Source organism: Trachemys scripta, chromosome 23 (assembly GCF_013100865.1).
Source record: "Trachemys scripta elegans isolate TJP31775 chromosome 23, CAS_Tse_1.0, whole genome shotgun sequence".
Taxonomy (NCBI): Eukaryota; Metazoa; Chordata; order Testudines; family Emydidae; genus Trachemys; species Trachemys scripta.
The window spans coordinates 14,243,241-14,267,606 of NC_048320.1; the positions used below are offsets into that span (position 1 = coordinate 14,243,241).

Consider the following 24,366-nt stretch of genomic DNA (forward strand, 5'->3'; position numbering starts at 1 on the left):
AGTGATGAGTGGTTTTAGGCCCAGTGGTATTTTGGGGCTTGAACTTGAGACACCTTGAAGGGGCCTGATTTTACACAGTTCGGCCCCCCAAGCCACCAGTCAGTTTGGAAAATCCAGGGCCCAAACCCACCCAGCTGGGCTAACACAAGTGGGTTGATTTTCAGTTTCTGAGCACCCGGATTCCAGACGCTGGTGAGAGCTGGGCGTGCTCGGTACCACTGGAACTCAGCCCACTGTTCCTGAGATGCTTAAATATCATTCAGGAGCCTCACTTTAGTCTCCCGCGTTTGCAAATTTTGGCCAGTGTCTCCAGTTTGAAAGGATTGTGTCCCAAGATCACGGCTCAGCCGACGAGTGTCTGCGAGAGCAAACTGCTGGGCAAGGATAAAGATCAGAATTGCAAGGACAAGATGATGTAAAGGTTCAAACAACCCCCCAATAGCAATTTCTGCCTTGCACCCAATAAACTGATTTAAAGTGGTTTCCAACAACTCTGCTTCCCGGCACGTTATTTTGGGATGAACCGTTGCTTGCGCTTGTCTGCATGAAGAGAGGTCCCCACACGCAGGTCTGTGTTCGCTGTCCCGCTGGGGGGAGCTGTGGAGGGTCTGGCTGGATAAGCCCCCATCCAAGCTTCTTGCATCTGCAGCCCTGGGTTGGAAAAAGCTTTGTCTCCTTCAGAGGCTCCTGCCTGGCCGCAGACACCCCCAGTTTCAGCTGAGGCTGTTCTAACCTCGAAGCCCTCGGGAAGACTGGCTGGCCCCAGGCTGCCCAGTGGGGAGAGGTGCTGGTCACTGGGGGGATCAGAAAGCTGCCCCCTGCAGGTTCTCTTGCACCCTGCTCTGAAGCAGCCCGGAACAGGACGCTGGGTTAGCCATCTCTGCAGTGACGCAGGTCTTTGCGTCTCCCCTTGGAATCTCTCAGGTACAGAAGCAGCGCAAGCGTAGGGGTTCGAGCAGCGAGTCAGGAGATGCGATTTCCTTCGCTAGTTGTGACTCTTCGACGTCCCGTGCCTCGGTTTCCCCATTTGGAACATGAGTAACTAGCTCACCACCTTTGCAAGTTCTGTACGCCTCGGCGGGCACCCCAGACAGTGCTGTACTGCGAGCTCACAAACCACTCACACGCCGGCTTTAGCGAACGTATTTATTTCAACAAACGGAATAACCCCCCCCCACCCCCCCCCAAGGGACATTTACATCTGACCGTGACCCAGCGAGCGAGCCAGATGGCTGCCTGTGAACCTGGACCAGCCCCGCTCCTCCAAGCCAAATGACAAACAATGCAGGGGCCTGGGTTGCTAATGCCAGGCTGGGTCACAGCGAGACAGCCACGTGGACGGCACCTCGCTAGGAACAGGACTAGTAACGATTTGCACGGCAGGAACCCAGGTCCCTTCCACCCACAGAGGAGAGCGCAGGGTGGGAGCTGCCTGTAACGTAACGCGAGCCTCTGGCTCTCCCCGACAGGAGCAGCGTGAAAGGAGATGGAGTTTGACAGGGCGGGACAGGGAGTTCTGAAAGAGCCATCTGCACTCTCCGATGGTTCGCCGCACGCAGGCCAAGCCCAGTCGATAAGCGGCTGTCTGTCCCCCATCCAGCTGCCGAGTACAGGAGTCTGGGTCCCCCTAGGATGAGTTAAATGCCACCGAGGCAAAGCCCGGATTGCCACGGTGGGCAGTTCTCACGTACCCAGGCCAGAGGGACATGGGGTTCCTGCTCCTTTGGAAATGCCGATCTTTAAAGAAAGCTTTCTGCGCGGTAAAGCAAGTAAAGCCAGTCCTTCCATGGGCACATGGGGGACCCAGAACGCCTGCTCAGCGTCAGCCCCTCTTTCAGGCCAGTGTGACTGTCATGCCCGGAAGGGATCCCAGCAGACGGGGCCCAGAGGGGCTGCACTGCTTTTCCTTTCCATTTTTTTGTATTTGAGGGAGAGATTTTACGTTGCTGACAGACGTGCTGCCCGGAGACCCCAGAACCGGCACAAAGGGTTAGATATACAATAGTCACGCTTCAAAAAGCCACACACAACTAGCCTGCCCTCCCTCCCTCCCAGCCGTCTTTAAACTGCCCACCCTGAGGACGCACAGCTACCACTGCGTCCCCCAGCACCCCTGTCCACACACAACTAGCCTGCTCTCCCTCCCTCCCAGCCGCTTTTAAACTACCCACCCCGAGGACCCATGGCTGCCACTGTCCCCCAACACGCCAGTCCACACACGACAAACCTGCTGCCTGACTTTTCAGCTGTAACAACTCCACTCCACAGCACCACGTGACTGGCCAGCGGAGCCTCGTTGCTCCAGCGAGAGCCGCTTGCCAGTGGGATTCACTGCACACCACAACCCCGTCCTCCTGCCAGCAAAACACAGCAGCCAAGCAAACCCTGCTCCACCGTGGGATGACCAAACTCAGCCCTTGCGTTCATCACACAAGCAGCTCTCGGACAGCAATCCTCACAAGAGTCCCACCCCTTTAAGCATCACTGCATCTGCACAATCATCTCACAAACCCAAAGTGTTAATGTTCCAAGCGACAAGCCCAGGCAGCCAGAACGTCCCCCAACCCGGATTTCCCACCTGCGCCCACCATGCTCTCTGAGCAGCTCCAGGCTCCACCCACAACAGGTCGGTGCACAGACAGGGGTGGGGCTTACGCCCTCTAAAATCATCTCTGGTCCCCTCTCCGGCCACCAGGGAGCAGTGACGCCCACAAACGTCCCAGTAGGTTGCAGGCAGAGGGAGCAGAGAACTGACCAGGGGATTTGTAGGGTTTCCACAGCAAATTGCAGACATCTGCACCCCGCAGCACAGGGCAAGCTGTAATTCTGCTGTGCAGCTGAACCATGCAGCCGGAGTCCAGCCTGAACGCTTTGTGATGGACCTACAACAAACAGGTGCCTGCTCCCCGACAGAGGCGATTAGGGCGGCAGAACGAACCCATTTAAACACGTTGGTCCCCAGCTCTGCAAGGCATCTTTAATTCTGCGTCGTTTGGCTGACAGCCTGGCTAGCCAAACGACGACCCTGCCTTAGTGGCTTTGAGCTTTCGTGGGATGGGACATGAGCCGGGAGCAGCACTGGCTGGGGTTTGAGCAGAGACATGGTGGAGGTAGTTGGGGCAAGCAGAGAGTTTCTCCAGCTCACCCCTCAATCCCAGGAGTGACGAACAAAAGGGTATTTATAAAAGCCCAGGAGGGAGCCGGGGGGTGGGGAGGGGAACTCCCGAGGGCATCAAGATGGATTCAAATCGCCCTGACTCTGCCATGGGAAGCACAGTCCCAAGACACCATCCTGAGAGGCCGGAGTCAGGGTCCTGGGCTCTCAGTTCAGGTCTCCAAGGATGTAACAAAGGATCCCGTTGACCACATCCAGAGTCTCGTCCTTCTCCAGCACGATGTCATAGGCATCCCGGTACTTTCCTCGTCGCTCGTCCACCTGCAGAGCCGCCGTGGGGCGAGGGGACAGGACAGGACGGCAACATTAGCAGCTGAGAACGAGCGCGGCCGGTTGCCAAGCTCAGAACTCCAGGAGCCCCATGAAAGCAGCGCGGGGGATTCAGGGCTGGTGAAAGGTACCCCATCCACAGCCCTAGAGACAGCGTCTCCAGGGCATGGGGCGCAGCACGGCAAGCTCTCCCCTCTGCAACCCGGCCACGGGGGGATGACCCATCCAGCTCAGCTGAGGGGCGAACAAGGGGGTCAGGTGTGATGTGGACACCTTCCCCACCTGGACTGGGCTGAGACCCACCAAACTCATTTCATACAGCATGCCAGACAGCAGACTTCTCTTGCAGCACGCAGGCACCTCCCACCCGCGCCCCCGCCACTCCCCTGCCAACGCTCAGAGGGCAGACAGCCTCCCGCGGCCTCGGCCCTCGCACTCACCTTGTCGTTCAGGAATCCGATTGTGAGGATGTTCTCCACGTTGGCGACCCCGTCTGCCATGCTCAGGTCTCCCATGGAGTCCCCCAGCAGGATGACGTTGGCCCTGCTGCTCAGCAGCTGACAGTGTTCCGTCTTCTCCAGGACCGCGTTGTTCTTGTTGTAGGTGTGGATCAGCGGCCCTTTAAATTGTCTCAGGACGCCCTGTGCGGCAAAGGACGGACGGACAGGATGATTTCTGGGGTGTCTCGGGGCTGAAGGAACAAAACTTCAGCCTGACTTGCACCTTTCTTAGAGATGCTCTTAGCGGAGCCAGCTGGGAAACCTACTGTCCCACGCTGCCCAAGGGCCCTGCTCCAGAGCAACTCGCCCCTTCGCTGGAGGGCTGCACACAGGACCAGAGCCCTTCAGCACCACCCAGAGGTGGCATCTCCCGCCCCTCCAAGGGCTCCCAGGCCACCAGGGGAGCAAGGGCCCAAGGGCCTAACTCTCAGCCACTCAGGCCCTGTTCTGGCAGCATAAAGGGGCCTTTAACTGGGTGGAATCTGCCTTGTGCAGAAGGCCTTCCCCGGGCAGTGCAGAGTTGAGGCAAAAGCTCTGCAGTGGCCCTGGTGTCAGGGGCGGATCAGGGACGTAACGGGGGCCAGGCTGGGGAGCAGCGAACGTGGCTATTCTCTGCTTCCCTGGCTCCACAGGAAGCAAAGCGCAAGTCAGAGCGGCCCCAGGGTGACTAAAATCTCCTAAACCCCTACGTGCCCCCATGTCCACCCCAAGGGAGCCATTGGGAATCAGGCCCAACTTCGTGGGCGGTTTCCGGGGGTTTCATAGGTTTTAAGGATAATTATGGTAAGTCAACACCCATCCTCCCGCAGCGCTGCCCCCACCTCCCCAAACACGGTATCACGGGCCTAGGCAAACCAGAGAGTGAAAGCGACTTGAAACAAAGCCAAGAGCAGCAGCCCACGTTCTCCTGCCGAGTGCAACACAGAAAGGAGAGGAGCCAAGTAGATCCTTGTATATTGCATAACTTTTCCCCAGCCTTGTGAATGTAGGGTGTGAGCTTTCTGCCGGCCGGGCTCTCTCGGACTGTCTTTACACATGGGGCCCTAGTCTGGTGTGCTACCGTAATACAGCTAATATAGATGTATTTGCATTCAAAGCCATTTCAGCACTAAACTGGAAAGGTTGCTATGGTAACAAGGGATGACATTTCCAATGGACAGATGGGTTTTAATCAAACGGCGCCCTCTCTGGATGTCCCCTGCCCCGCACTCAGGGCTAACGTGACCCAACCATGGGGCATGTCGCGCAGCGCACCTTGTCATCAAAGTCCATGTAGTTGGACACCACGTTGATGTTTGGGTGGAACACCTCGGCCTGCCGGAGGACCTCCTCCAGGACGTCGCCCACGCCGGCCGAGAAGATGAACAGGGGGATGTTGTGCTGGTGGAGTTGGTCAAAGAAGGTGTTGACTCCGTCCCTGAGGGAGGAATGCCCGTTAGAGTCACAACAGCATCCTTCACCCCACAGCACAAGTGCGTCGCACTACCACAGTGCTGCAAGTGCTTTCATCCCCACTGGAGACTGGAAACTTGTTGGGCAGTGACTGCTACATGCCCCAAGGCAGCAGGGCGTTCCTTAAATCCTGGCTCTGGTGGCAAGGTGCATAAACGACAAACTTTATCGATCGTTTCTGCACTGTGGGTGAAATTCAAGCCTGCCCCAAAGGGCCCCGCCTTATCTACAGGGACTTAACAGTGGATGGGCCTGGTGTGGGGTGAATTTCACCCTCTCTATGGTATGCACGTAACTCCCTGAACCCTGTCCCAAAGTGCATTGGGCTCCATGTAAAACCTGGGATGCATCCTCTGCACATGATCTTCCTCGGTCGCACCAACAGCCTAGGCAGGGGTTGCTCCCCGGGCATTATAGGCTGGATTTCAGTCACCGGTTTTTCATCGATTCCAAGGCCAGGTCATGTGATGCTCTAGTCTGACATGTGTAACACAGGCCAGAGAACTTGCCCCCCATCTCAATTTCCAAACGGTCAGTGCTGGAGACGCCCCCACGACCGTGGGTACATTGTCCCAGTGGAATGACTCACTCTTAAAAACGGACACTTTATTTCCAGTCCGAATTTGTCTCACTTCAACTTCCAACCCCTGAATCGTGTTAGACCCACCTCTGCTAGACTGCAGAGCCCATTGTCACACTGTTGGCTCTCTGGTCTAGAAACGCTGACTAATACTTCAGCAGCTGTGGAAACCGAGGCCCAGAGGGGACATGGCTCGTCCGAGGTCACAGGGAAAGGCAGCGTTAGAGCTGGCATGAGAGCCCAAGAGTTCCTGACCTCAGGTCCCTGGACTATGCAGCCTTCTACTGCCAGAAGTGTAGATACTGGAATAATCACTGCCCTTCCCCCATGGAATCCGTGACCACACAGCTCAGCTGGTCTAGAAAAAGGAATTTAATCCTTAGGCAGCAAAGCTCCCAGGAAAGATGATGCTTGTTAAATCTATTGCACAGATGTACACCCAGCTAGTGCTCTCAGTGGACAGGGGGGTAACACTCATCCCACGCTATTTCTCCCAAACACAAATTACCTACAGGAAATATGGTCCTTGGCTTCCCCAGAGGCTGTAAGAGAGTGACTTCCAGGGCACAAAGCTATGGATGCAACACTGGTGGTCACACTGATCAGACCGCGTGTTGTCTCTGTTGCAGCCACCTGTGGGCTCTTAGGTTGTAGGTTCTTGGCACAGGGAACATTTTATTACTCTTTGCGCATGTGCAGCTCCTAGCACAACGGGGTCCTGATCCCCCCTTGGACCTCCACGCACTACCACAATACGGTAATCACAACAGATTGGGCGCAGTACAAACGAGCAAGAGGTTTTTCCCCATGGAATGCAGTTCCCTACTGAGATCAGAGACAGAAGCTCCGGCTTTCTTTGCACCAGAATAAATATCACTAATCGAACACAAATGCCACCTGCTGGGCAGACTCTCAGCTGCTCCTGTGGGTTGAACACACGTGGTGTCTGTGCCACACAAAAAGCTGCTGGGTTTTGTCACTTTTGACTTTTCCAGGCAGTTCACAGAGAGAGAAAACTCTTATCTGTAACAGATTGGCAGCGTTTGCCCACAAAACCCAGCCCCTTAGTCACTGATGATCCTGACAGGTTATGTTAAGTTGGCTCTGCCGACTCACTCATGCAAGGGGCTTGCTACCCCACCTGGATTTACGGGAGGTGGGAGTGGACCTCACAGGTGGGCGGAGCAGTTCTTGGGGAGGAACCCTAGGAGTAGCCACGTATGCGGAAAAGGCTTAGGTTGGCGTTTGTGTTGTTGCATTTTGAGACTCGTTTGTGACGGGGGTACGTTCTGGCCTGCTGCCCCTTATGTGCCATGTCTGGAAAGGGAGAGAAAGCAACTCGGAGGCGGATTAGAGTTCTCAGAAGTCAGTTCAGTGCCTCCCTTTTTCTCTCTCTGACAAACCCAGGCTCGGAATGGAATGAGCAGGTGCCAGAAATCGAGAGAGCACGACAGAGCCCTCAAGGTCTGTGCTCTCACCGGAAAGGGAGAGAGGGGACACAAGCTGCAGAGACCACTCCAAACCCCTACCTGAGCATCACCTCGGATTCCCTGACGATCTTGGCTATGTCACTTTTCAAAATCTTCTGTTGCAACAAGACGTCGTGGGCTCTGGTCCACCTGGAAACACATACCAAAGTGAGCTTCATTTCTGACAGACTGTGAGCTTCTAGGATCTGACCTAGGGGAAATTACCGGAGCCGTGACCAAGACACCGCCCGTCAGACTAATTGTTGGTTAAAGAGAGTTTCAACTTTCTCTCTGCTTCACATATAAGGCTCATAACGGGTAAGAGGCTGCCTGAAGCAGGCTGGTAGCAATTAGTTAATCGATGCATTTTATTATGTCCACCACCAGGGTATCTGGGCACCCAACACAAATGTCCGACTTGCCCTGTTTTTTTAATCCAGCACTCCTCAATGCAGTCACTGTTGATCTATTAACAGGGACTGATTATCAGAGCTGGAAAATAACCCAGCCCAAAATACCAGGCCCTTTGGGATCCCTTTCGTGGAGGGTGTGAGAGCGGGGCAGCGAAAGTACAGCTGTGCTACATGCACCATCGCTCGGGTGGGAAATAATGAAACCTACAAGTAAGAAAGGAAAAAGGAAGTAACTGGTGTTTCCTTCTCAGCCACAAAAGCCACGGGCTCACTTCTGACGGCTGCATTTTCAAAGAGCCGTCTGTCGCTTCCATGTCCTGCTCTCAAACGGGACCTACTCTCCCTCTTTTCTAAGGGCACATCTTCACTACCCGCCGGATCGGCAGGTAGCAATCGATCTATTGGGGATCGACTTATCGCGTCTAGTGAAGACGCGATAAAATCAATCCCCGATGGCTCTGCCATCGACTCCAGAAATCCACCGCGGCAAGAGGCGGAAGCGGAGTCGATGGCGGCGCGGCAGCGGTCGACTCGCCCTCGTCCTCACAGCCAGGTAAGTCGACCTAAAATACGCAACTCCAGCTACGCTATTCACGTAGCTGAAGTTGCGTATCTTAGGTCGACCCCCCCGTAGTGTAGACCTCGCCTAAGTGACTGCATCCTTTTCTTATCAGGAACGTTACTTCCAGAGATGCAAGTCTACACATAAATCTTCTGGATCCAACAAATCCACTGAGATCTCATGAAGTCGGATCACGATGGCACTGCGACTGCCACGTGCTAAGGCAGTTTGCATCAGAGTTAACAATACAACAGAGGCAAACCTGCTCCTCCCTCTCCATGTGCTCCTTGCCTTTGCTTTTTGTCCACAGCACTGCCATTCTGTCACGGGATCTACCAGGCTCGATCCTGGCCATATTACCAGAAAGGACGCTTCATGCACTTGGAGAAACGGGAAGATGGACTATCAATAAACTGTACTTCCGCTGCACAGTGAGTTCTGCTATGCAGGGGGATCAGGGGACTGAATTTCGCTCTCTCTCCTTGTTTACCCACTTATTTTCTAGCTCACGAAATTAGCCCTCAGACACAGTCACTCACCATTCCACCATGAGGGGACGTTTTTCTTCCATGGTCCGGTTGGGGTCAATTTCAATTGGATAGTAATAGTGCAGTAGATCTTTTAACTAGAACGTTTGATGGGTTTAAACAGAAAACGCAATGAACAGTTAAGGGCGTCGAAAAAGAGATTTAACAACCAGCAAGTAGAGTATTTGCAGAATTCACAAATGCATCACAGCTTAAAATAAAACCCTAAATTGCTCATGAAACAACTGAGTGTCATGGCAATTTCACGGGGTCCCAAGGGAAATATTTATTACTGCTCTAGAAATCATGCTGAGTGTCAGCAAGGCCAAATTGTTCTAGACAGAGATTAATGTCCTTTGCTCACTATTTATCACTGTTCTCTTTGACATAAAATGCCCATGCTTGGATGTGGTGACAGGTTTGTAAAAATTCCCTTGAACTCTGACAAGTGCTCCCATATCTGAAATGCTGTTTGGAAACTTGTTCTGTTCTCTTTGCTGGCAGGGGGTCACATCTGTCCCAGGGCTGCGTTCTAACCGTCTCTACTACCCCTAGCAGGAGAAGCAGCGTGTGAGCAGCAGACTGGACTGTACATAGAGCCAAAAGAGATGGAGTCTGATAGCACTAAACATACCTTTTTCCTGCCTTCTTCGCTAATGACTCGGCTGTTATCTAGGATATCTGGAAAGACATAAACAGCCACTTACCCAACCCCGGGAAAACACACGAGGGCCCTTTCCAAATCCCCCAGAAAGACCAGAGTCAACACTTGCAAAAATGACAAGTGATTTTGGGTGCCACAATTTTTGGATGCCAACTTGAGACAAAGGCGCCTCCCTTTCAGCGAGTGGGTGCTCAGCATTTCCTGAAAACCAGGACCCGTTAGGACATCTCTCCGAAGGAGGAAAAGTTCCCTGATCTATTCATGCATAGCAACAGGTTCAACACGGACACTTAGAGCACAGCAGACTAGTGCAGGGTAGATTTACTTTACTCCCCAGGTTTAAGTGTTTGTGAGACCAGCCTTGAGAGAGGGAATTGAGGGAAGAAGGGGCTTGGGTGGGGGCTCTGAGCACACTGGGTGGTAGGAAGGAAAGCGGTGGAAAGGATGCAGCGGTGAGTAAGGAGCCAGGGAGGTGCCGTAGGAGAAGTGAGCAGACGTGCAGGCTGGGGATGGAGCAATGAGATAGGATGGTGATCTCCACAGCGGCATTTTGGATGGGGTGGCGGAGGAAGTGCAATCAGTATGAGCGAGGGCCAAGGTGCGGAGCAGAGTTTCGGCAGCAGAAGGGACTGTATCGAGAGATGGTTGGGGAGGAAAACGCCAGGGCTTAGCAACAGGCTGTGGGTGAGGGTGGGGAAGGTGCAGGTGAGACAGCGACGACGGAGACAGGAGCGAGGAACAGAAGCTCCAAACCAACGAACATAGCGCTCGTTCGACTCACTGTGCGACGTGGGGCATCGTCGCCCGTTAAATTCAAACCTGCTGAGAGTCATGTCGAAGTCCGAAATGACCTGAAGGACACAAGGAGGGGGAGAAAAGGCCAATTTCTGAAACTGACCCAGCACGTGGTGCTGTGAGAGGTGCGCAGGGAAGGGGGTGGGCAGCAAGGGCCTGCATTTCTCCTGCAGCAGGAGCGGCTATTCACCAGAGAAGAGCAGGAAGGCAGATTCTGGCCGCAGTTCTACTCCCAGGTTCGACACAGGTGCCTTCTTAAGACTTGGGACTCCCCCCGCCCATGCCTGTTTCCCCATCTGCACAAAAGGGCCCTGGAGACTTGCCTCCTGGCAAGGGGCGGGCGCTGTGCAGACTGGCTCATCTAGAGAGAGCCCCTAGCAGCTGAACACAAAAGGAGGGGCAGTGGTCAGGGTGCCGGCCTGGACTCAGGAGAACCAGGTTCCATTCCCTGCTTCTCCCCAACAAGTCACTCGGTCTCTGTGTTCCACATACGGCCAATGGCGGGAACAGCATCTCCCGACCTCACACGCGCACTGTCAGGAGAACGGTCTTGGTGCATGCACTCACATACTACGGAAATGGAGGCTACACAAGTGCCGTAAATAGCTGATGGGTTCCACACAAACTTGGGGCATTATTATCCCCTCCCCCACTGCCATGGCAATGCTGAAATATCCCCCAGGAACGGGTTGCAAACTCCTGACCGCGCAGCTCAGAACACAAAGAGGAACCTGTAGTTTGTCTGTTCCCTCTTTCCTGAGCGCCGAGATTACGCGCTGCACGTGCTCGGGATTCTTCATGTGGACTGTCGCCTTCTCCAGTTCAGGAACCTGCAGGCACAGATGGATTCCGAGGAAGGGGTCAGTGCTAAGAGACATGCCCCAGCAACAGGCGCCAGCATGGTCGGTATTCGCCGGCCTGGTTTCGACGCAGCTCACCAAACACCCTCTCACCCTGCAGTGCCTTAAGGAGCATCTCTCTCCTCCAGGGACCGAGGCAGGAGGCAGAAAATCAACTCTGGCGAGATGACACTACAGGGTCCCGATCAGTTCTTCCACTTCAAACCGGCTCCACTGATAAGCCAAAGAGCAATTTCTCTACCTCTGGTCTTGGAGAATCCTGATGGATTTACCAGCCACGAACAATTTAGGCCCTGGTCCTGCAACTCCTGACGTTGCCGGCTCAGGGCCTTCTCTAGCTGTTCTGCTGCTGTACCAGGACAGACAGGGCCCCAACTGACTCTCCCATAGTGAGGTGGGCTCGGTGGGGCTAAGGGAGGCAGCATATGGGAATCAAAGACTCTGGGAAGCTGAGATGCTGGGGAACGGGGCATCTCTCTGCCTGCCACTTCTCTAACCACAACTGCACTGACGTTCTTACTGCTTTGATTGTTGGCCCTCGCTCAGCAGTGGCCCGGGCAGCCCATGTAGACACCCAGAGGCTTCCCATTGGAGCTCCGGCTCTAGCCGGCTGCCGGGGGTCAGCACGGCGCCTGTGGCTGGAGAACCAAACCGGACTGTTAGGTGCTGGCGGTAACCACGGCCCTCACGGTGTCTGCACCACGACAACCACCCACGCTAACACCACAGCAGTTGGGCGCTAGGCAGGACGCAGCTTCCATCCCGCAGCATGGGGGTGCGTGTGGGGAACCTGGTGCCAGAGATGGGGGCCCCTTCTGTGCAGGGAAACCCTGAAATCAGCGACACTGGCAGCTTCCATTCATTATAACAACATGCCCCCCCACACACTCTCTGCCTTCTCCCCCCACCCCCTGGCTCTGCTCCCCCAAGGCTTTCCCTACTCACCCCACCTGCCTCCCCCATTGCTCCCCCACTGCCCCACCCCCAGTGCTCCCCTATGCCCTGTTCCCTTCCCCCTGTGTGCCCCCAACCCCCAGTGCTCCCCCACTGCCCCTCCCCCAGTGCTCCCCTATGCCCTGTTCCCCTCCCCTTGTGCCCCCAACCCCCAGTGTTCCCCCTACTACCCCTCCCCCAGTGCTCCCCTATGCCCTGTTCCCACCCTCCCCCTCTCCCTGTGTGCCCCCAACCCCCAGTGCTCCCCCCACTGCCCCTCCCCCAGTGCTCCCCTATGCCCTGTTCCCCTCCCCCTGTGCGCCCCCCACTGCCCAGCCCCCAATGCTCCCCCGACCCCCTCTCACCATCGCGGCTCTGGCTCCCCAGGAAACAGAAACTGAAGCGGCGGAGCCGCGGCCCGGATGCGGGGGGAGGAGCCGGCCGGGGGGGGGGGGGCGGACCGGGGGGCGGGGCTGGATCCGGATTGGGGGCTGGTCGTTTAAACTGCGGGGCTGGGGTTAGCAGGGCGGGCTCCAGCAAAGGAAGCAGGTGCTTGGGGCGGCACGTCCGGTCGTGTTAACCCCCCAAAGCTGGAGCCAGCCCTGGGGGTTGGGGGAGTCAATTAGGTTAGTCTTGGGAGGCTGGCTGTGCGGTCTGTTTACACGGGGGGGGGCTGGTCTGGGATTAGGGGCTGAGTGTGGGGCTAGGGGGCAGGACTGTGTTAGGACAGGGGGGCTGGTCTGAGATTGGGGGTCTGGGGGTCTGTTAGGTTAGGGGGCAGGACTGTGTTAGGATTGGGGGTCTGGGTCTGCGGGTCTGTTAGGTTAGGGGGCAGGACTCTTAGGATTGGGGGGCTGGTCTGAGATTGTGGGTCTGGGGGTCTGTTAGGTTAGGGGGCAGGACTGTGTTAGGACTGGGAGGCTGGTCTGAGATTCTAGGTCTGGGGGTCTGTTAGGTTAGGGGGCAGGACTGTGCTAGGATTGGGGGGCTGGGAGTCAGGATGCAAGTGTTGCCGTGTTGAGGGCACGGGCTCATGGGGGGCGGGGGTAGAGGTAGAGGGCCGAGCTGGATATCCTCCGTCACTGCAGGACGTCCCAGCTGTGGCTCTCGGTGACCTTGGGGACATCGGGGCAGCCCCGTTCAGCCCCTGGCCTTGCTGGGCTGGCATCACCCAGTGTATCCGCCAGTGCAGGGCGGGCCGGGGCGGGCTGCAGAAAGCTGATATTGTGCGATCTAGGGCCCAGCCTGCCAGGAGCTGCAGAGCACCCCCCCACCATCGCTGCGGTTAGAGGCCGCACGTTGCAGGTGCTCACTACCACAGCTGCTCAGGCCCTCACCTGTCCCAAGGTTCACTGCCAGCAGGCTCTCCCACTTCCCCATTGCCCACAAACAGTATCGAGATTGTAAATCGTTCCCAGAACAAACACAGCAGGTAACTGCTGCAACTTGGCTCGCCACAGACCTGTGTTGTTTTTAGCTGACACAAGCCCAGCCTATTGCAACCAGAGCTAGAAGGTCACTCAGTAGAAGCGGTTGTAGGTAAGTTATTAAACAGAGTCAAAAGACAGGAAACTGAACATTAAGGCAACTAGCTCTTATCTCACAACACCAAAAGTAAAACCAGGTCATGCTGGAAACTGCCTCTGAACTTCCTGCAACGCAACCCTAAATAACATCACTTCATTCAGTTGAAGACAAAATAAAGCCAACTGCATTTTTAGTTGCTTCCATTCACAGATCTCAACGCACTTTACAAACAATAACGAATCCTTACAAATCCTCAGTAACGTGCTTTTTTCATTTCCCATATTACTTACTGAGGGGTATGTTGAGGCTCAGAGAGGAGAAGTGACTTGCCAAAGGTCAGACAGTGAGTCAGTGGCAAAGTCAGGAACTGACTCCTAATTCCTGTTCTGGCCTCCTGCAGGACTCTACTGCCCCTCCAGATAGCAGGCAGCATACGCAATCCAGCAGGTAAGGCACCAGGCTGAATAAGGTGAGCTTGACTTCTGGCTCTGCCACTGACTTGTGTAGCATTAAGCAAGCCACTTAAGCTCTCTGTGCTGTAGCTTCCCCATCTGTAAAATGGGCGTAATAATGATTAAGACGCTCCAGATGGAGTAAAACTGTCTCCATAGACGTCATTATGCAGTCTCACAAGGCCGAGAGCCATTGTGCGGTACCTGTGAAACGTCAGACGGATTTGGAATCCAAGCTCCAATGTAGCTGTGGTGCCAGGCAAGCAGAGGAGGCGGGAGATGCAAATATAAGTCGCCAAACAATTTATCATTGCAGCCAGCCCCATTGATCTAGGGCAACTGTCCCCAGCTGCTGCTAAGTGCAGGAAAGGTTCTAGAACCCGGCCCTGTCAGTGATCTCATTATCAGGCGTGTTCTGGAACTGCTGGGCTAAATACGCATTTCAAAGAACATGTAGGAGGGGGAAGGAGAAAGCCCAGTAGCGCCTCGGAGAGGAGCTTCTTCTGCTGTCTCCAGGCTTACGGACATGGATGACACCTCGGCTTCAGCGGGGTACTCCCACCCCCACATGGAGAGAAAGATGAGCGCTATGGCTTGCACAGTCTTCAACGAGCTTCGACTGGAAGGCAAACTCTGTGATGTGGTCATCAAAGTCAATGGTTTAGAGTTCAATGCCCACAAGAACATCTTATGTAGCTGCAGTTCCTACTTTCGGTCAGTGCTTGAAGCAAGCCAAGCAAGGGAACAGGCTCAGTGATTGCTTGCTTGTCTATCGTCATGGTTTTAAAACGGATTTGGGGTGGACGGAAGCCCTGGAACTGGTATCCATTGTTTAGCCAGAGTCCTGATAACGGCCTAGAAACCAGTATCAGGCCACAGTCTAATATTTAACCATAGCCCTGGAAACTGGTGTCCAGAATTTATCCACAGAGCAGGAACAGCATGGGAAGGGCCATTCTGGGGTTCCCTACACTGCCCTGCCAAGATGCCCGGCTTCCTGCCACGTAAGCCAGAGGAGATTTCAGTTCCCCTCCGTTGTCTCTGCTGCAACAAGGCAGCCAGTCATTCTGTGGCTACTTATCCACTGGGAACCATCCCCAAGGCCCCAACTCATTAACACAGGCCAGCAAGCCAATGAGCGTTTGGTCACTATCCTGTAGTCTGGTTTAAAACCCAAGGTGAAAAGGTCCAGCCTGTCATTGCTCATCCCAAGTCGTCTATCCACCTGGAGCGTGAGCTGGTGAAGAAGGGATGTATACATAAAACAGTAGATTTTATATAGGCTGTTTGGTTAAAGTGTTGCTTCATTTTCCAGGGCTTTGTTTACCAGTGGCTGGAACAACACGGAGAAGAGAGTGTATAATATCCCTGGCATTTCCCCCGACATGATGAAGCTAATTATTGAGTATGCCTACACTAGGACAGTCCCAGTCACTGCTGACAACGTGGAGCGGCTACTGGCTGCAGCAGACCAGTTCAACATCATGGGCATTGTCAGGGGGTGCTGCGAGTTCTTAAAGTCTCAGCTGTGCTTGGAAAACTGCATCGGCATCTGCAAGTTCACAGAGTACTACCACTGCCCGGACCTGCGGCAGACGGCCTACATGTTCATCCTGCATAACTTCGAGGAAATGGTGAAGGTGTCTACGGAGTTTCTAGAGCTCTCGGTCAATGAGTTTAAAGACATCATTGAAAAGGACGAACTCAACGTGAAACAAGAAGATGCAGTGTTCGAGGCCATTCTCAAATGGATTTCCCATGATCCCCCAAACAGGAAACAGTACATTTCAGTCTTGCTGCCTAAGGTCAGTTTGTTGCTGGTTTTCTCTCATGCCTGCTAAACAGTGGTGGGTGGCTGAAAGGGGCTAGAGTAGCAGCTCCTTAAACTGAAGTTAGTTCCTTTTAATGCACAGGAAATGTATAACAGATAGTGGCTGTGCAAAGATTTTCCCACACTGAAGCTAGCCTGTAGGCCCCAATCCTGTAATCAGATCCCTGTGGGGGAGCCTGGAGAGTCCACAGAGCGTTGCAGAAGCATGGGGGCTGACCAGGATAGCAGCAAATCAGTGCCAAGGAGCCAGAGGCTGTGGAGGGGGAAAGCTGGACTGTGGTACCAAGACTTTTTCTTTAAACCAAGGAAACTAAATCCCCCCAAAACTTAGTTAACGCAGTGTTAAGATTGCCCAGTGGTGCCTTGTGCCTTTCCAAAATGCTGAGTGGCTAACTTAAACCTCTGAGACCCAGGAAAACCAAGAAAAGATGGATGAACGCCCCCCTTGCAATCTTAATTCGGCCTTCTTACCAGAGCCCAGACACACCAATCACACACACTAGCACTCTATCCTCATGGATAGATCACATGAGCATGGGATAAAGGCCAACACGTGTTCCTTGCTAAGGCCAAACTAGGGTTTAGGCCAAGCGTTGCAAGCAGGAGCTACTTACACTTGGTCTGCACTCAGACACACAAACCACCCCAGACCTGCGAAACTTGAATCACCCCTTCACCCTGGTCCCAAGGATTACTTCCCTTTACCACTCCCGAAATCTCTGAGATCACAGTGACAACCCCCATGGCAAGAAGGCATCCTTGTGTGTGTCTGCTGAAAATTTAGCGCTGAAATGAGGCACACGCGATCCCTCAAGGTACCCACGTCCCTCGTCATATCATAGTCGCAGCTGGATCAAGCTGCTCCAATGAACCCCCCACCACTTAACACAGCGGGAGAGCATGCAGTGCTGGAATTCAGATCAGTGGAACACAACACAAACAATATGCATCCGAAGAAGTGGGCTGTAGTCCACGAAAGCTTATGCTCTAATAAATTTGTTAGTCTCTAAGGTGCCACAAGTACTCCTGTTCTTCTCTTAACACAAACAATGGCATGCTTAGTCCTTCCACAGATCTAATTCTAGATTACTAGATGTTAAGCCCAGAAGGGACTATTAGATCATCTAGTCTGACCCCCAGTATCACACAGGACAGAGAATTTAATCTAGTTACTACTGTATTGAGACGAATACCTGTGTTTTGAATAAGGCATATTACTGAAGGGTATCTGTTCTTACCAAAGACTTCAAGGCATAAAGAATCCACCACTTCCACTGGTAGTTTGTTATCCTTTGCACCTGCCCTTTCTCACCCATTCCAAGTGGCTATGAACCTCTCCAGGGGGGCAGAGAGTTAAGACTCCATCGTGGGGGTGGCGTCTGCCATAACTTAGTATTTTTTGGTATTCAGAAATTGAAGTTAGCCGCTCTCCACATTCTGGAAAGGCACAAGGCACTACTGGGCAAACTTGACTCTGCCTTAAGGAAGTTTGGAGGCATGTAATTAGCTATGCAATGCAATACAGTAGCAAGTGAGGCCAATGCAGTTTTAGGTTTCCTATACAGACACATCGTGTCATAGATAAGAAGTAGCCCCCCTCTCACCGTGTGAATCTGAAGTATCCATACCTGCAACAATACATTCAGTTCTGCCTCTTTATAGAAGGGCATAGATGAGAAACTGGAAGTGTATCACATTATAAGAAGAATGATTAGGGACCCAGAGGGACTGACTGATGAGGAAAGATTAAAAGAATGAAGTGCGTATAAGTTCGCTGAGCAATGGCTGAGGGGAGGGGGTAGAGACGGTATAAACACCTACAAACCTGGGGTGAATGTGCCAAGGGAGGAATTATTTGGTGGGGTACTAGGGAGCATAAAGATGTCTTTGGCTAAGGAATAGTCTCCCAAAGGAAAGGAGGGAAAGCCCTGTGGCCTGAGAGATTTAAAACTAGACTTGGACAAACCCATGGAAAATACAGCCTAGGGAGGTAGTCCTTCATGAGATGCCATGGAATGGACTAGGTGTCCTCCTAGGTTCTCTTGCTCTCTGATTCTATGAACAGCCTTCGGTCAGTGCCAAAACCAGGCCTGATTTGAAGCAGTGACCTGTGAGGGCCTGGAAAGTACGGTATTCCCATTAACAAACCTCTCAGCTAGCCAGTCTTCCTTTCAGAGTCCCTGCTCCACCATGGTTGAAATCAAACTATTTCTAGCTGGCCAGTCCTGTAGTAGGTAAAAACCATCCAGAGACGGCTCTCATAACTACCCACCCTCCATCTTGATTCCCGCCTCCCCTTTGCCTTTCCAGGTTCGACTAGCGCTGATGCATGCTGAGTATTTTATGAACAACGTTAAAATGCACGACTATGTAAAGGACAGTGAGGAATGCAAGCCTGTCATCATAAATGCACTGAAAGCCATGTATGATCTCAACATGAACGGCCCCTCAAGTTCCGATTTCACCAACCCGCTCACGAGGCCTCGCCTGCCCTATGCAATTTTGTTTGCTATTGGTGGATGGAGCGGGGGTAGCCCGACCAATGCCATTGAAACGTACGACGCCCGGGCAGACAGATGGGTGAATGTCACATGTCAGCAGGAAAGCCCCCGTGCTTACCACGGTGCTGCCTATTTAAAAGGTTACGTCTATATCATTGGAGGATTCGACAGTGTGGACTATTTTAATAGCGTCAAACGGTTTGACCCACTTAAGAAAACATGGCACCAGGTTGCTCCCATGCACTCGAGACGCTGCTACGTGAGCGTCACCGTTCTTAACAACTTCATCTACGCCATGGGAGGGTTCGACGGCTACGTGCGGCTCAACACAGCAGAACGATACGAGCCAGAGACAAACCAGTGGACGCTGATTGCACCCATGCACGAACAGAGAAGCGACGCGAGCGCCACCACGCTGTATGGAAAGGTAAAAAGGACTTGAGCTTACGGAATGCAGCTGCTGCCTCTGGTGAGCAAGAGAGCAGGACTGGTACCAAACTGCCGTCTGTAGCGTGGTAGCGTTAAACGGTGCATGTTGTAATAGTCGCCTCTAGAATCACCGGGATTGATTGGAACGCAGAAAGAACCAACACCAGCACACACGTCCTGCAAAAAAAACAACAAAAAAACAGATCGAATATATCTTAACACTAAGGCCTGGTCTACACCTAAAACTTAGGTCGACCCAGAAATGTTGCTCAGGGGTGTGGAAAATGCACACTTCCGAGAGATGTGGTTAAGCCGATCTAAGCTGCTGCATAGAGACCACTAGATCCATGGAAGAATTCTTCCATCAATGTAGCTGCCGCCTAGTAACTGCTGGGATGGAAAAAAAACCCTTCTGTTGCTGTAGCAAATGTCTATATTACACGGCTGCAGCAGCACACCTGCAGTGCTGTACGTGTGCTGCTGTGGTGTCTGCAGTGTAGACGTGCCCTAAGATACAGCACCATATATTGATGGAGGTGCTGTCTGCGCCGATAAGTACAATCGCCTGGCCATGCATTACTCTTTGCATTAGGGAAGGGGCTAAGCTCAGCTGAGGGCCCCATTGTGCTAAGCACCTACAGTTGACAGGCTCAATGGATAAGGCAAAGGGGGGAAGGGGAAGCAAGAGGCATGGAAAGGGGAAGTGGCTCCTAGTCCAGAGCAAAATTCAGCTTTTGATTTCAGGAGTTGTAGAGACATGGTCTGGAGATACAAATTGGCCAGCGCTTGTTAATCTTTTTTCATAAGCTTCTCAAATTACAAACTTTGGAAAAATACAAACAAAAGCATTAAAAGGAAACAGGAGCAAAGGTACCTTTTGTAGCCGCTCCCCTTCTCTGCACATAGCTGATGAAATCAGTGTCCCAGGACTGATGTGAGCACTCCCACGGACGCCGAGGTGTGGTTAGGATGCCCAAAGCTAGTAGATGGGAGAGAGACTTACTCCACATGTGCTAATTAATTAATATTGATTAATATTTGGTATCTGATTCATATTTTTTCCTGTTCTAGAGCTATGCATGCAAAAAATCTGTCCGAGCAAGAACTGGTCACACAATTGTAGTACAATTTTAGATGCAAAAATATTGTTTATTTGGTATATTTGCTAGAAGCAGGCATGTGGCAAGATGATGTTTTAAAAATTAACCTGTAGAAGTTAAATGTTTTCAGGGTTTAAAAAGGAGTGGAAATGCAGCCGCTCAGGACCCTAGAGGCCGGAGTAGTGCTGAGACCGCGTGTAACAGAGCAGGGGACATTAGGAATCGGGAATGCTGGGGCTGTAATTCAACTCTTCCATTGATTCAGCGGCACGTCACCAGTCTGTTTTTCCCAGTTATGGCAGGCCCTTGGAGGGGGAGAGGAGGCCTGTGAAGTATATTCGTGACGTTCTTTGCAAATCCTGCTGAAAGGAGCGGTAGCAGTGGCAAGTGTAACAGACACGCCCACTGGACTGGTGATCAATTTACCAGTCAATCGGTCGCTCTTCACTTCCCCACTTACCCGTTAGACTCTGGTACGACAGACCTTGGGCTGTCCAAGAACAGAAGGGCACGAACATAAGAATGTGGAGAAGATTAGAATAGGGGACTAGATGCAAAAGCTAGTAGATGGGAGCTAGAACAGTGGTTCTCAACCTTTCGTACTGGTGCCCCCTTTCACAGAGCAAGCCTCTGCGTGCAACGCCCCTTAGCCATTAAAACCACGTTTTTATATATTTAACACCATTATAAATGCTGGAGGCAAAGCGGGGTTTAGGTTGACAGCTCGAGACTCCCAGGTAATAATTTCACAATGTTTCACAACAGACCCCTGAGGGGTCCCGACCCCTTGAGCTAGGGGATTCCTAGTACTTCTATAGAACTCCCATCTCCGGAAACAGAAGTCCAAACTCAGTTCCCCCGTGGTCCATCACTGCACTTGCATTAACCCTGGCCCAGGAAAAGAGGCTATTCCCAAACAGGATAGGATCATTTCATTTCCCCCCCACAAATAGAAATATTGTAATCTTTTTAAAACAGGTCTATATATGTGGTGGGTTCAATGGAAATGAATGCCTATTCACAGCTGAAGCATATGATGCTAAGACAAACCAGTGGACGCTAATCGCACCAATGAGAAGCAGAAGAAGTGGAATAGGAGTAATAGCTTACGGAGAACACGTCTATGCGGTAAGGTGACAGCTGTCAGCTTTCATTATGGCGGACGTACGTGTGGCTTTCACTCTAGTTAAAGTGCTGGAGCAGTGCTCATACATTTCATTCACTCTCTGTCTACAGGTCACATTTCAAGAGACAAGGTTGAGCAAAAAAGAATCAACCACTTATTGAGAAGGGGCAGAATAAAATGCACTTTTCCTTCATTTAAAATATAAAACATAAGAACAGCCAGACTGGGTCAGACCAAAGGTCCATCTAGCCCAGTGGCCAATGCCAGGTGCCCCAGAGGGGATGAACAGAGCAGGGAATCATCAAGTAATCCCTCCCCTGTCGCCCATTCCCAGCTTCTGGCAAACAGAGGATAGGGCCACCATCCCTGCCCATCCGGACTAACAGCCATTGATGATCCTCCATGAACTTATCTAGTTCTTTTTTGAACCAATAGTCTTGGCCTTAACATCCTCTGGCAAGGAGTTCCATAGACTAACTGTGCGTTGTTTGAAAAAATACTTCCTTTTGTTTTAAACCTGCTGCCTATTTTCATTTGGTGACCCCTAGTTCTTGTGTTATGACAAGGAGTAAATAACACTTCCTTATTTACTTTCTCCACACCAGTCATGATTTTATAGCCCTCTATCATATCCCCCTTAGTCGTCTCTTTTCCAAGCTGGACAGTCCCAGTCTTATTAATCTCTCCTCATATGGCAGCCGCTTCATACCTCTAAAAAAAGTTGTGAAATAATTTTAACAGCTATAGCTTTGAAATAAAGTTTGGTAGAGAATGAGCCCTGATGGAGAAATGTCTTTCATGGTCCTACTGAAGACATTTAACAAGTCCAATACCTTGAGAAATGCTGTTCTTGGATGTTCCCTACTCAGTCTTTATTTCTAACCAGTGTCATGAGCAATAGGCTACCACTGTATACAGGACTGTCCCTAGGAGGGTGCGGGGCCCGGGACAACCCCCCATGCCCCAGGCCCCACACCCACTCCACCCCTTCCCCCAAGCCCCCGCTCTGCCCCCATTCCACCAAGCCACTGCCCCACCTCTTTCCAGCTTCCGCCACCTTCCCTGAGCAATGCTGGGAGCTGGCGGGCGGGCTGGGGCCGGGTTGCTCGCTGCTGCCAGCACCAGGCCCCCTGCTAACCCTCCCAGGCTGCCCTGGACCCTGCGTCCCAAAGCATGGGGCCCCCCAGGTTCATCCTATGGACGGGATGGCTCTGACTGTACATATACAGCATATAGAGGAAAGCTATCTCACCGATGGTGCAGCTGTTAAGGTGGGAACTAAGTGAGGCAGATGCAGTGAACATACAGAAGAACCTCAGAGTTACAAACAGACCAGTCAACCACACACCTCATTTGGAACCGGAAGTACACAATCAGGCAGCAGCAGAGACAAAAAACCCCCAAAAACCAAAGAGCAGTAGAGAACTGTGTTAAACAAACTACTAAAAGAAAAGAAAGGGAAAGCAGCATTTTTCTTCTATATGGTAAAGTTTCAAAGCAGTGTTAAGTCAATGTTCAGTTGTAAACTTTTGAAAGAACCACCATGTTTTGTTTAGAGTTAAGAACAACCTCCATTCCTGAGGTGTCATAACTCTGAGGTTCCTCTTGCTTCAGTGAATGAAGTTTGCACTCATCAGCTCTTCACATTTTCATGGAATAGGGTCTTCTGATTCTCCTTAAGCATTTAGTTCCAGATTAGGACTTTTGTGCTAAGTTTTACTCATCCCTTTGTGTACATGCAGTAAGATCAATATCCTCAAATACAATATAAAAGTTTTCCTAAAACCTTAGATGCAGGTGTAGAATGTTGTATACAACGAAGAGAACATTTTTACAACATACCCCAGATGAACAACCTAGAGAAAATGAAAGTTTAGAATATGAACGTCTCCTAAATTCATAGGTAACTACTCTATTCAGCTGTCTCATTCACCAAAATTTCACCTAAAATAGGCTGCACGTAAGCCATGTTTATAGCTCAACTGTTTAACCTCCAGTAACATCTAAGGACTTAATGCCAGCTGAGAAAGGTTGGTACTGACAGTTCTCAAAATAAATACCCAAGAGAATTTATATGATGTCAGAAAGATAACGGAATATTTTAAACAGGGAGGCATCAATTGTGACAAGAGGCTACACATATCCAAGATTGTAGAAAACTGAGTTGTATTGTGTTTGAGAAATAGTATGATGTAATTTGGAATACTGTTATATGCAAAAGGGGCAAAGTTAAAGTTGCACTTGGAACCTTATTTGTTATTTCCCCACTTTGAACGCTTGACCTCACAACCTTACAATTCTCTTCATGTTGTTTTCAAGTGAATTTTGGATTATTTCTACTTAACTCATATACATCCTGTACCTTTGCCTCCTTTAGATGTAAGAATGTAAAATTTAACTATTCCAATAAACATTTTTGGCAGTTAGATTTTACCATAACTAGAAAGAACAAAGTAGTAGCCTGCAGTAAGTGAATATGCAGAATTAAGGTCTGATCTTCAGAAGTGCTGAATATTCACACTTCTAGTCAATGAAGTTGAATATGCACAGAATTTGGCCTACTGAATATGCATGAGTCCTAAACCCATGTAACAATTCAGCCACTTAATATAAGCCCTTCCTCAGCTAGTAAACGCCATATTTCTTTGATGTCTACAGGTAGGAGGCTTTGACGGCGCCAACCGTCTTCGGAGTGCAGAAGCCTACAATCCAGTTGCCAACACCTGGCGTACAATCCCAACCATGTTTAATCCCCGTAGTAATTTTGGCATTGAAGTGGTGGATGACCTTCTGTTTGTGGTGGGTGGCTTTAATGGTTTCACTACCACATTCAATGTTGAATGTTACGATGAAAAGACTGATGAGTGGTATGATGCCCATGACATGAGCATATACCGTAGTGCTTTGAGCTGCTGTGTGGTGCCAGGACTAGCCAATGTTGGGGAGTACGCTGCCAGACGAGACAACTTTATAGGATTATCCCAGCGAGATGAAGTCAAATACTCCTCTTCGACAAGTACCCTACCTGTATGAATAGCTCCACTTAGCTAATAAAGTCTTCTAAGCAAGAACTGTATGTATTCACTTTTTAAAATAAAAGCAATTGGATACAAACTCACAGGAATAGTCAGTCCTGGAAATTGTTTCATTCAATGGAGCCAGACATCTATCATTTACAAACATGGGTTATAGTGCTAAAT

General features: G+C 51.5%; 2 protein-coding genes across 5 annotated transcripts; one reads left to right on the top strand and one right to left on the bottom strand.

Moving 5' to 3' along the window:
• Positions 1–1,153: 1,153 nt before the first annotated feature.
• Positions 1,154–19,916, bottom strand: NT5C3B (5'-nucleotidase, cytosolic IIIB). Of its 3 annotated transcripts, XM_034755872.1 has the most exons (10): positions 19,815–19,916; positions 18,960–19,117; positions 11,139–11,237; positions 10,394–10,463; positions 9,583–9,629; positions 8,961–9,046; positions 7,507–7,596; positions 5,200–5,362; positions 3,886–4,086; positions 1,154–3,436 (listed from the first exon to the last, which is right to left on the bottom strand). In XM_034755872.1, the coding sequence occupies exons 3-10, from the start codon at positions 11,205–11,207 to the stop codon at positions 3,323–3,325; spliced, it is 840 nt and encodes a 279-aa protein (XP_034611763.1). In that variant the 5' UTR covers positions 11,208–11,237; positions 18,960–19,117; positions 19,815–19,916; the 3' UTR covers positions 1,154–3,322. The 3 variants fall into 3 exon arrangements, with proteins under 3 accessions (XP_034611763.1, XP_034611762.1, XP_034611761.1); XM_034755871.1 differs by lacking the exons at positions 18,960–19,117; positions 19,815–19,916 and adding an exon at positions 12,566–12,641; XM_034755870.1 differs by lacking the exons at positions 18,960–19,117; positions 19,815–19,916 and adding an exon at positions 11,788–11,905.
• On the top strand, positions 13,658–24,229 carry KLHL10 (kelch like family member 10). 2 transcript variants are annotated; one of them, XM_034755867.1, is made up of 5 exons: positions 13,658–13,739; positions 15,495–15,984; positions 18,321–18,938; positions 21,019–21,168; positions 23,825–24,229. In XM_034755867.1, exons 2-5 carry the CDS (start codon positions 15,565–15,567, stop codon positions 24,197–24,199), a joined length of 1,563 nt encoding a protein of 520 aa, XP_034611758.1. In that variant the 5' UTR covers positions 13,658–13,739; positions 15,495–15,564; the 3' UTR covers positions 24,200–24,229. The 2 variants fall into 2 exon arrangements, with proteins under 2 accessions (XP_034611758.1, XP_034611759.1); XM_034755868.1 differs by lacking the exon at positions 13,658–13,739 and having other exon boundaries at positions 15,282–15,984.
• Positions 24,230–24,366: the final 137 nt, after the last annotated feature.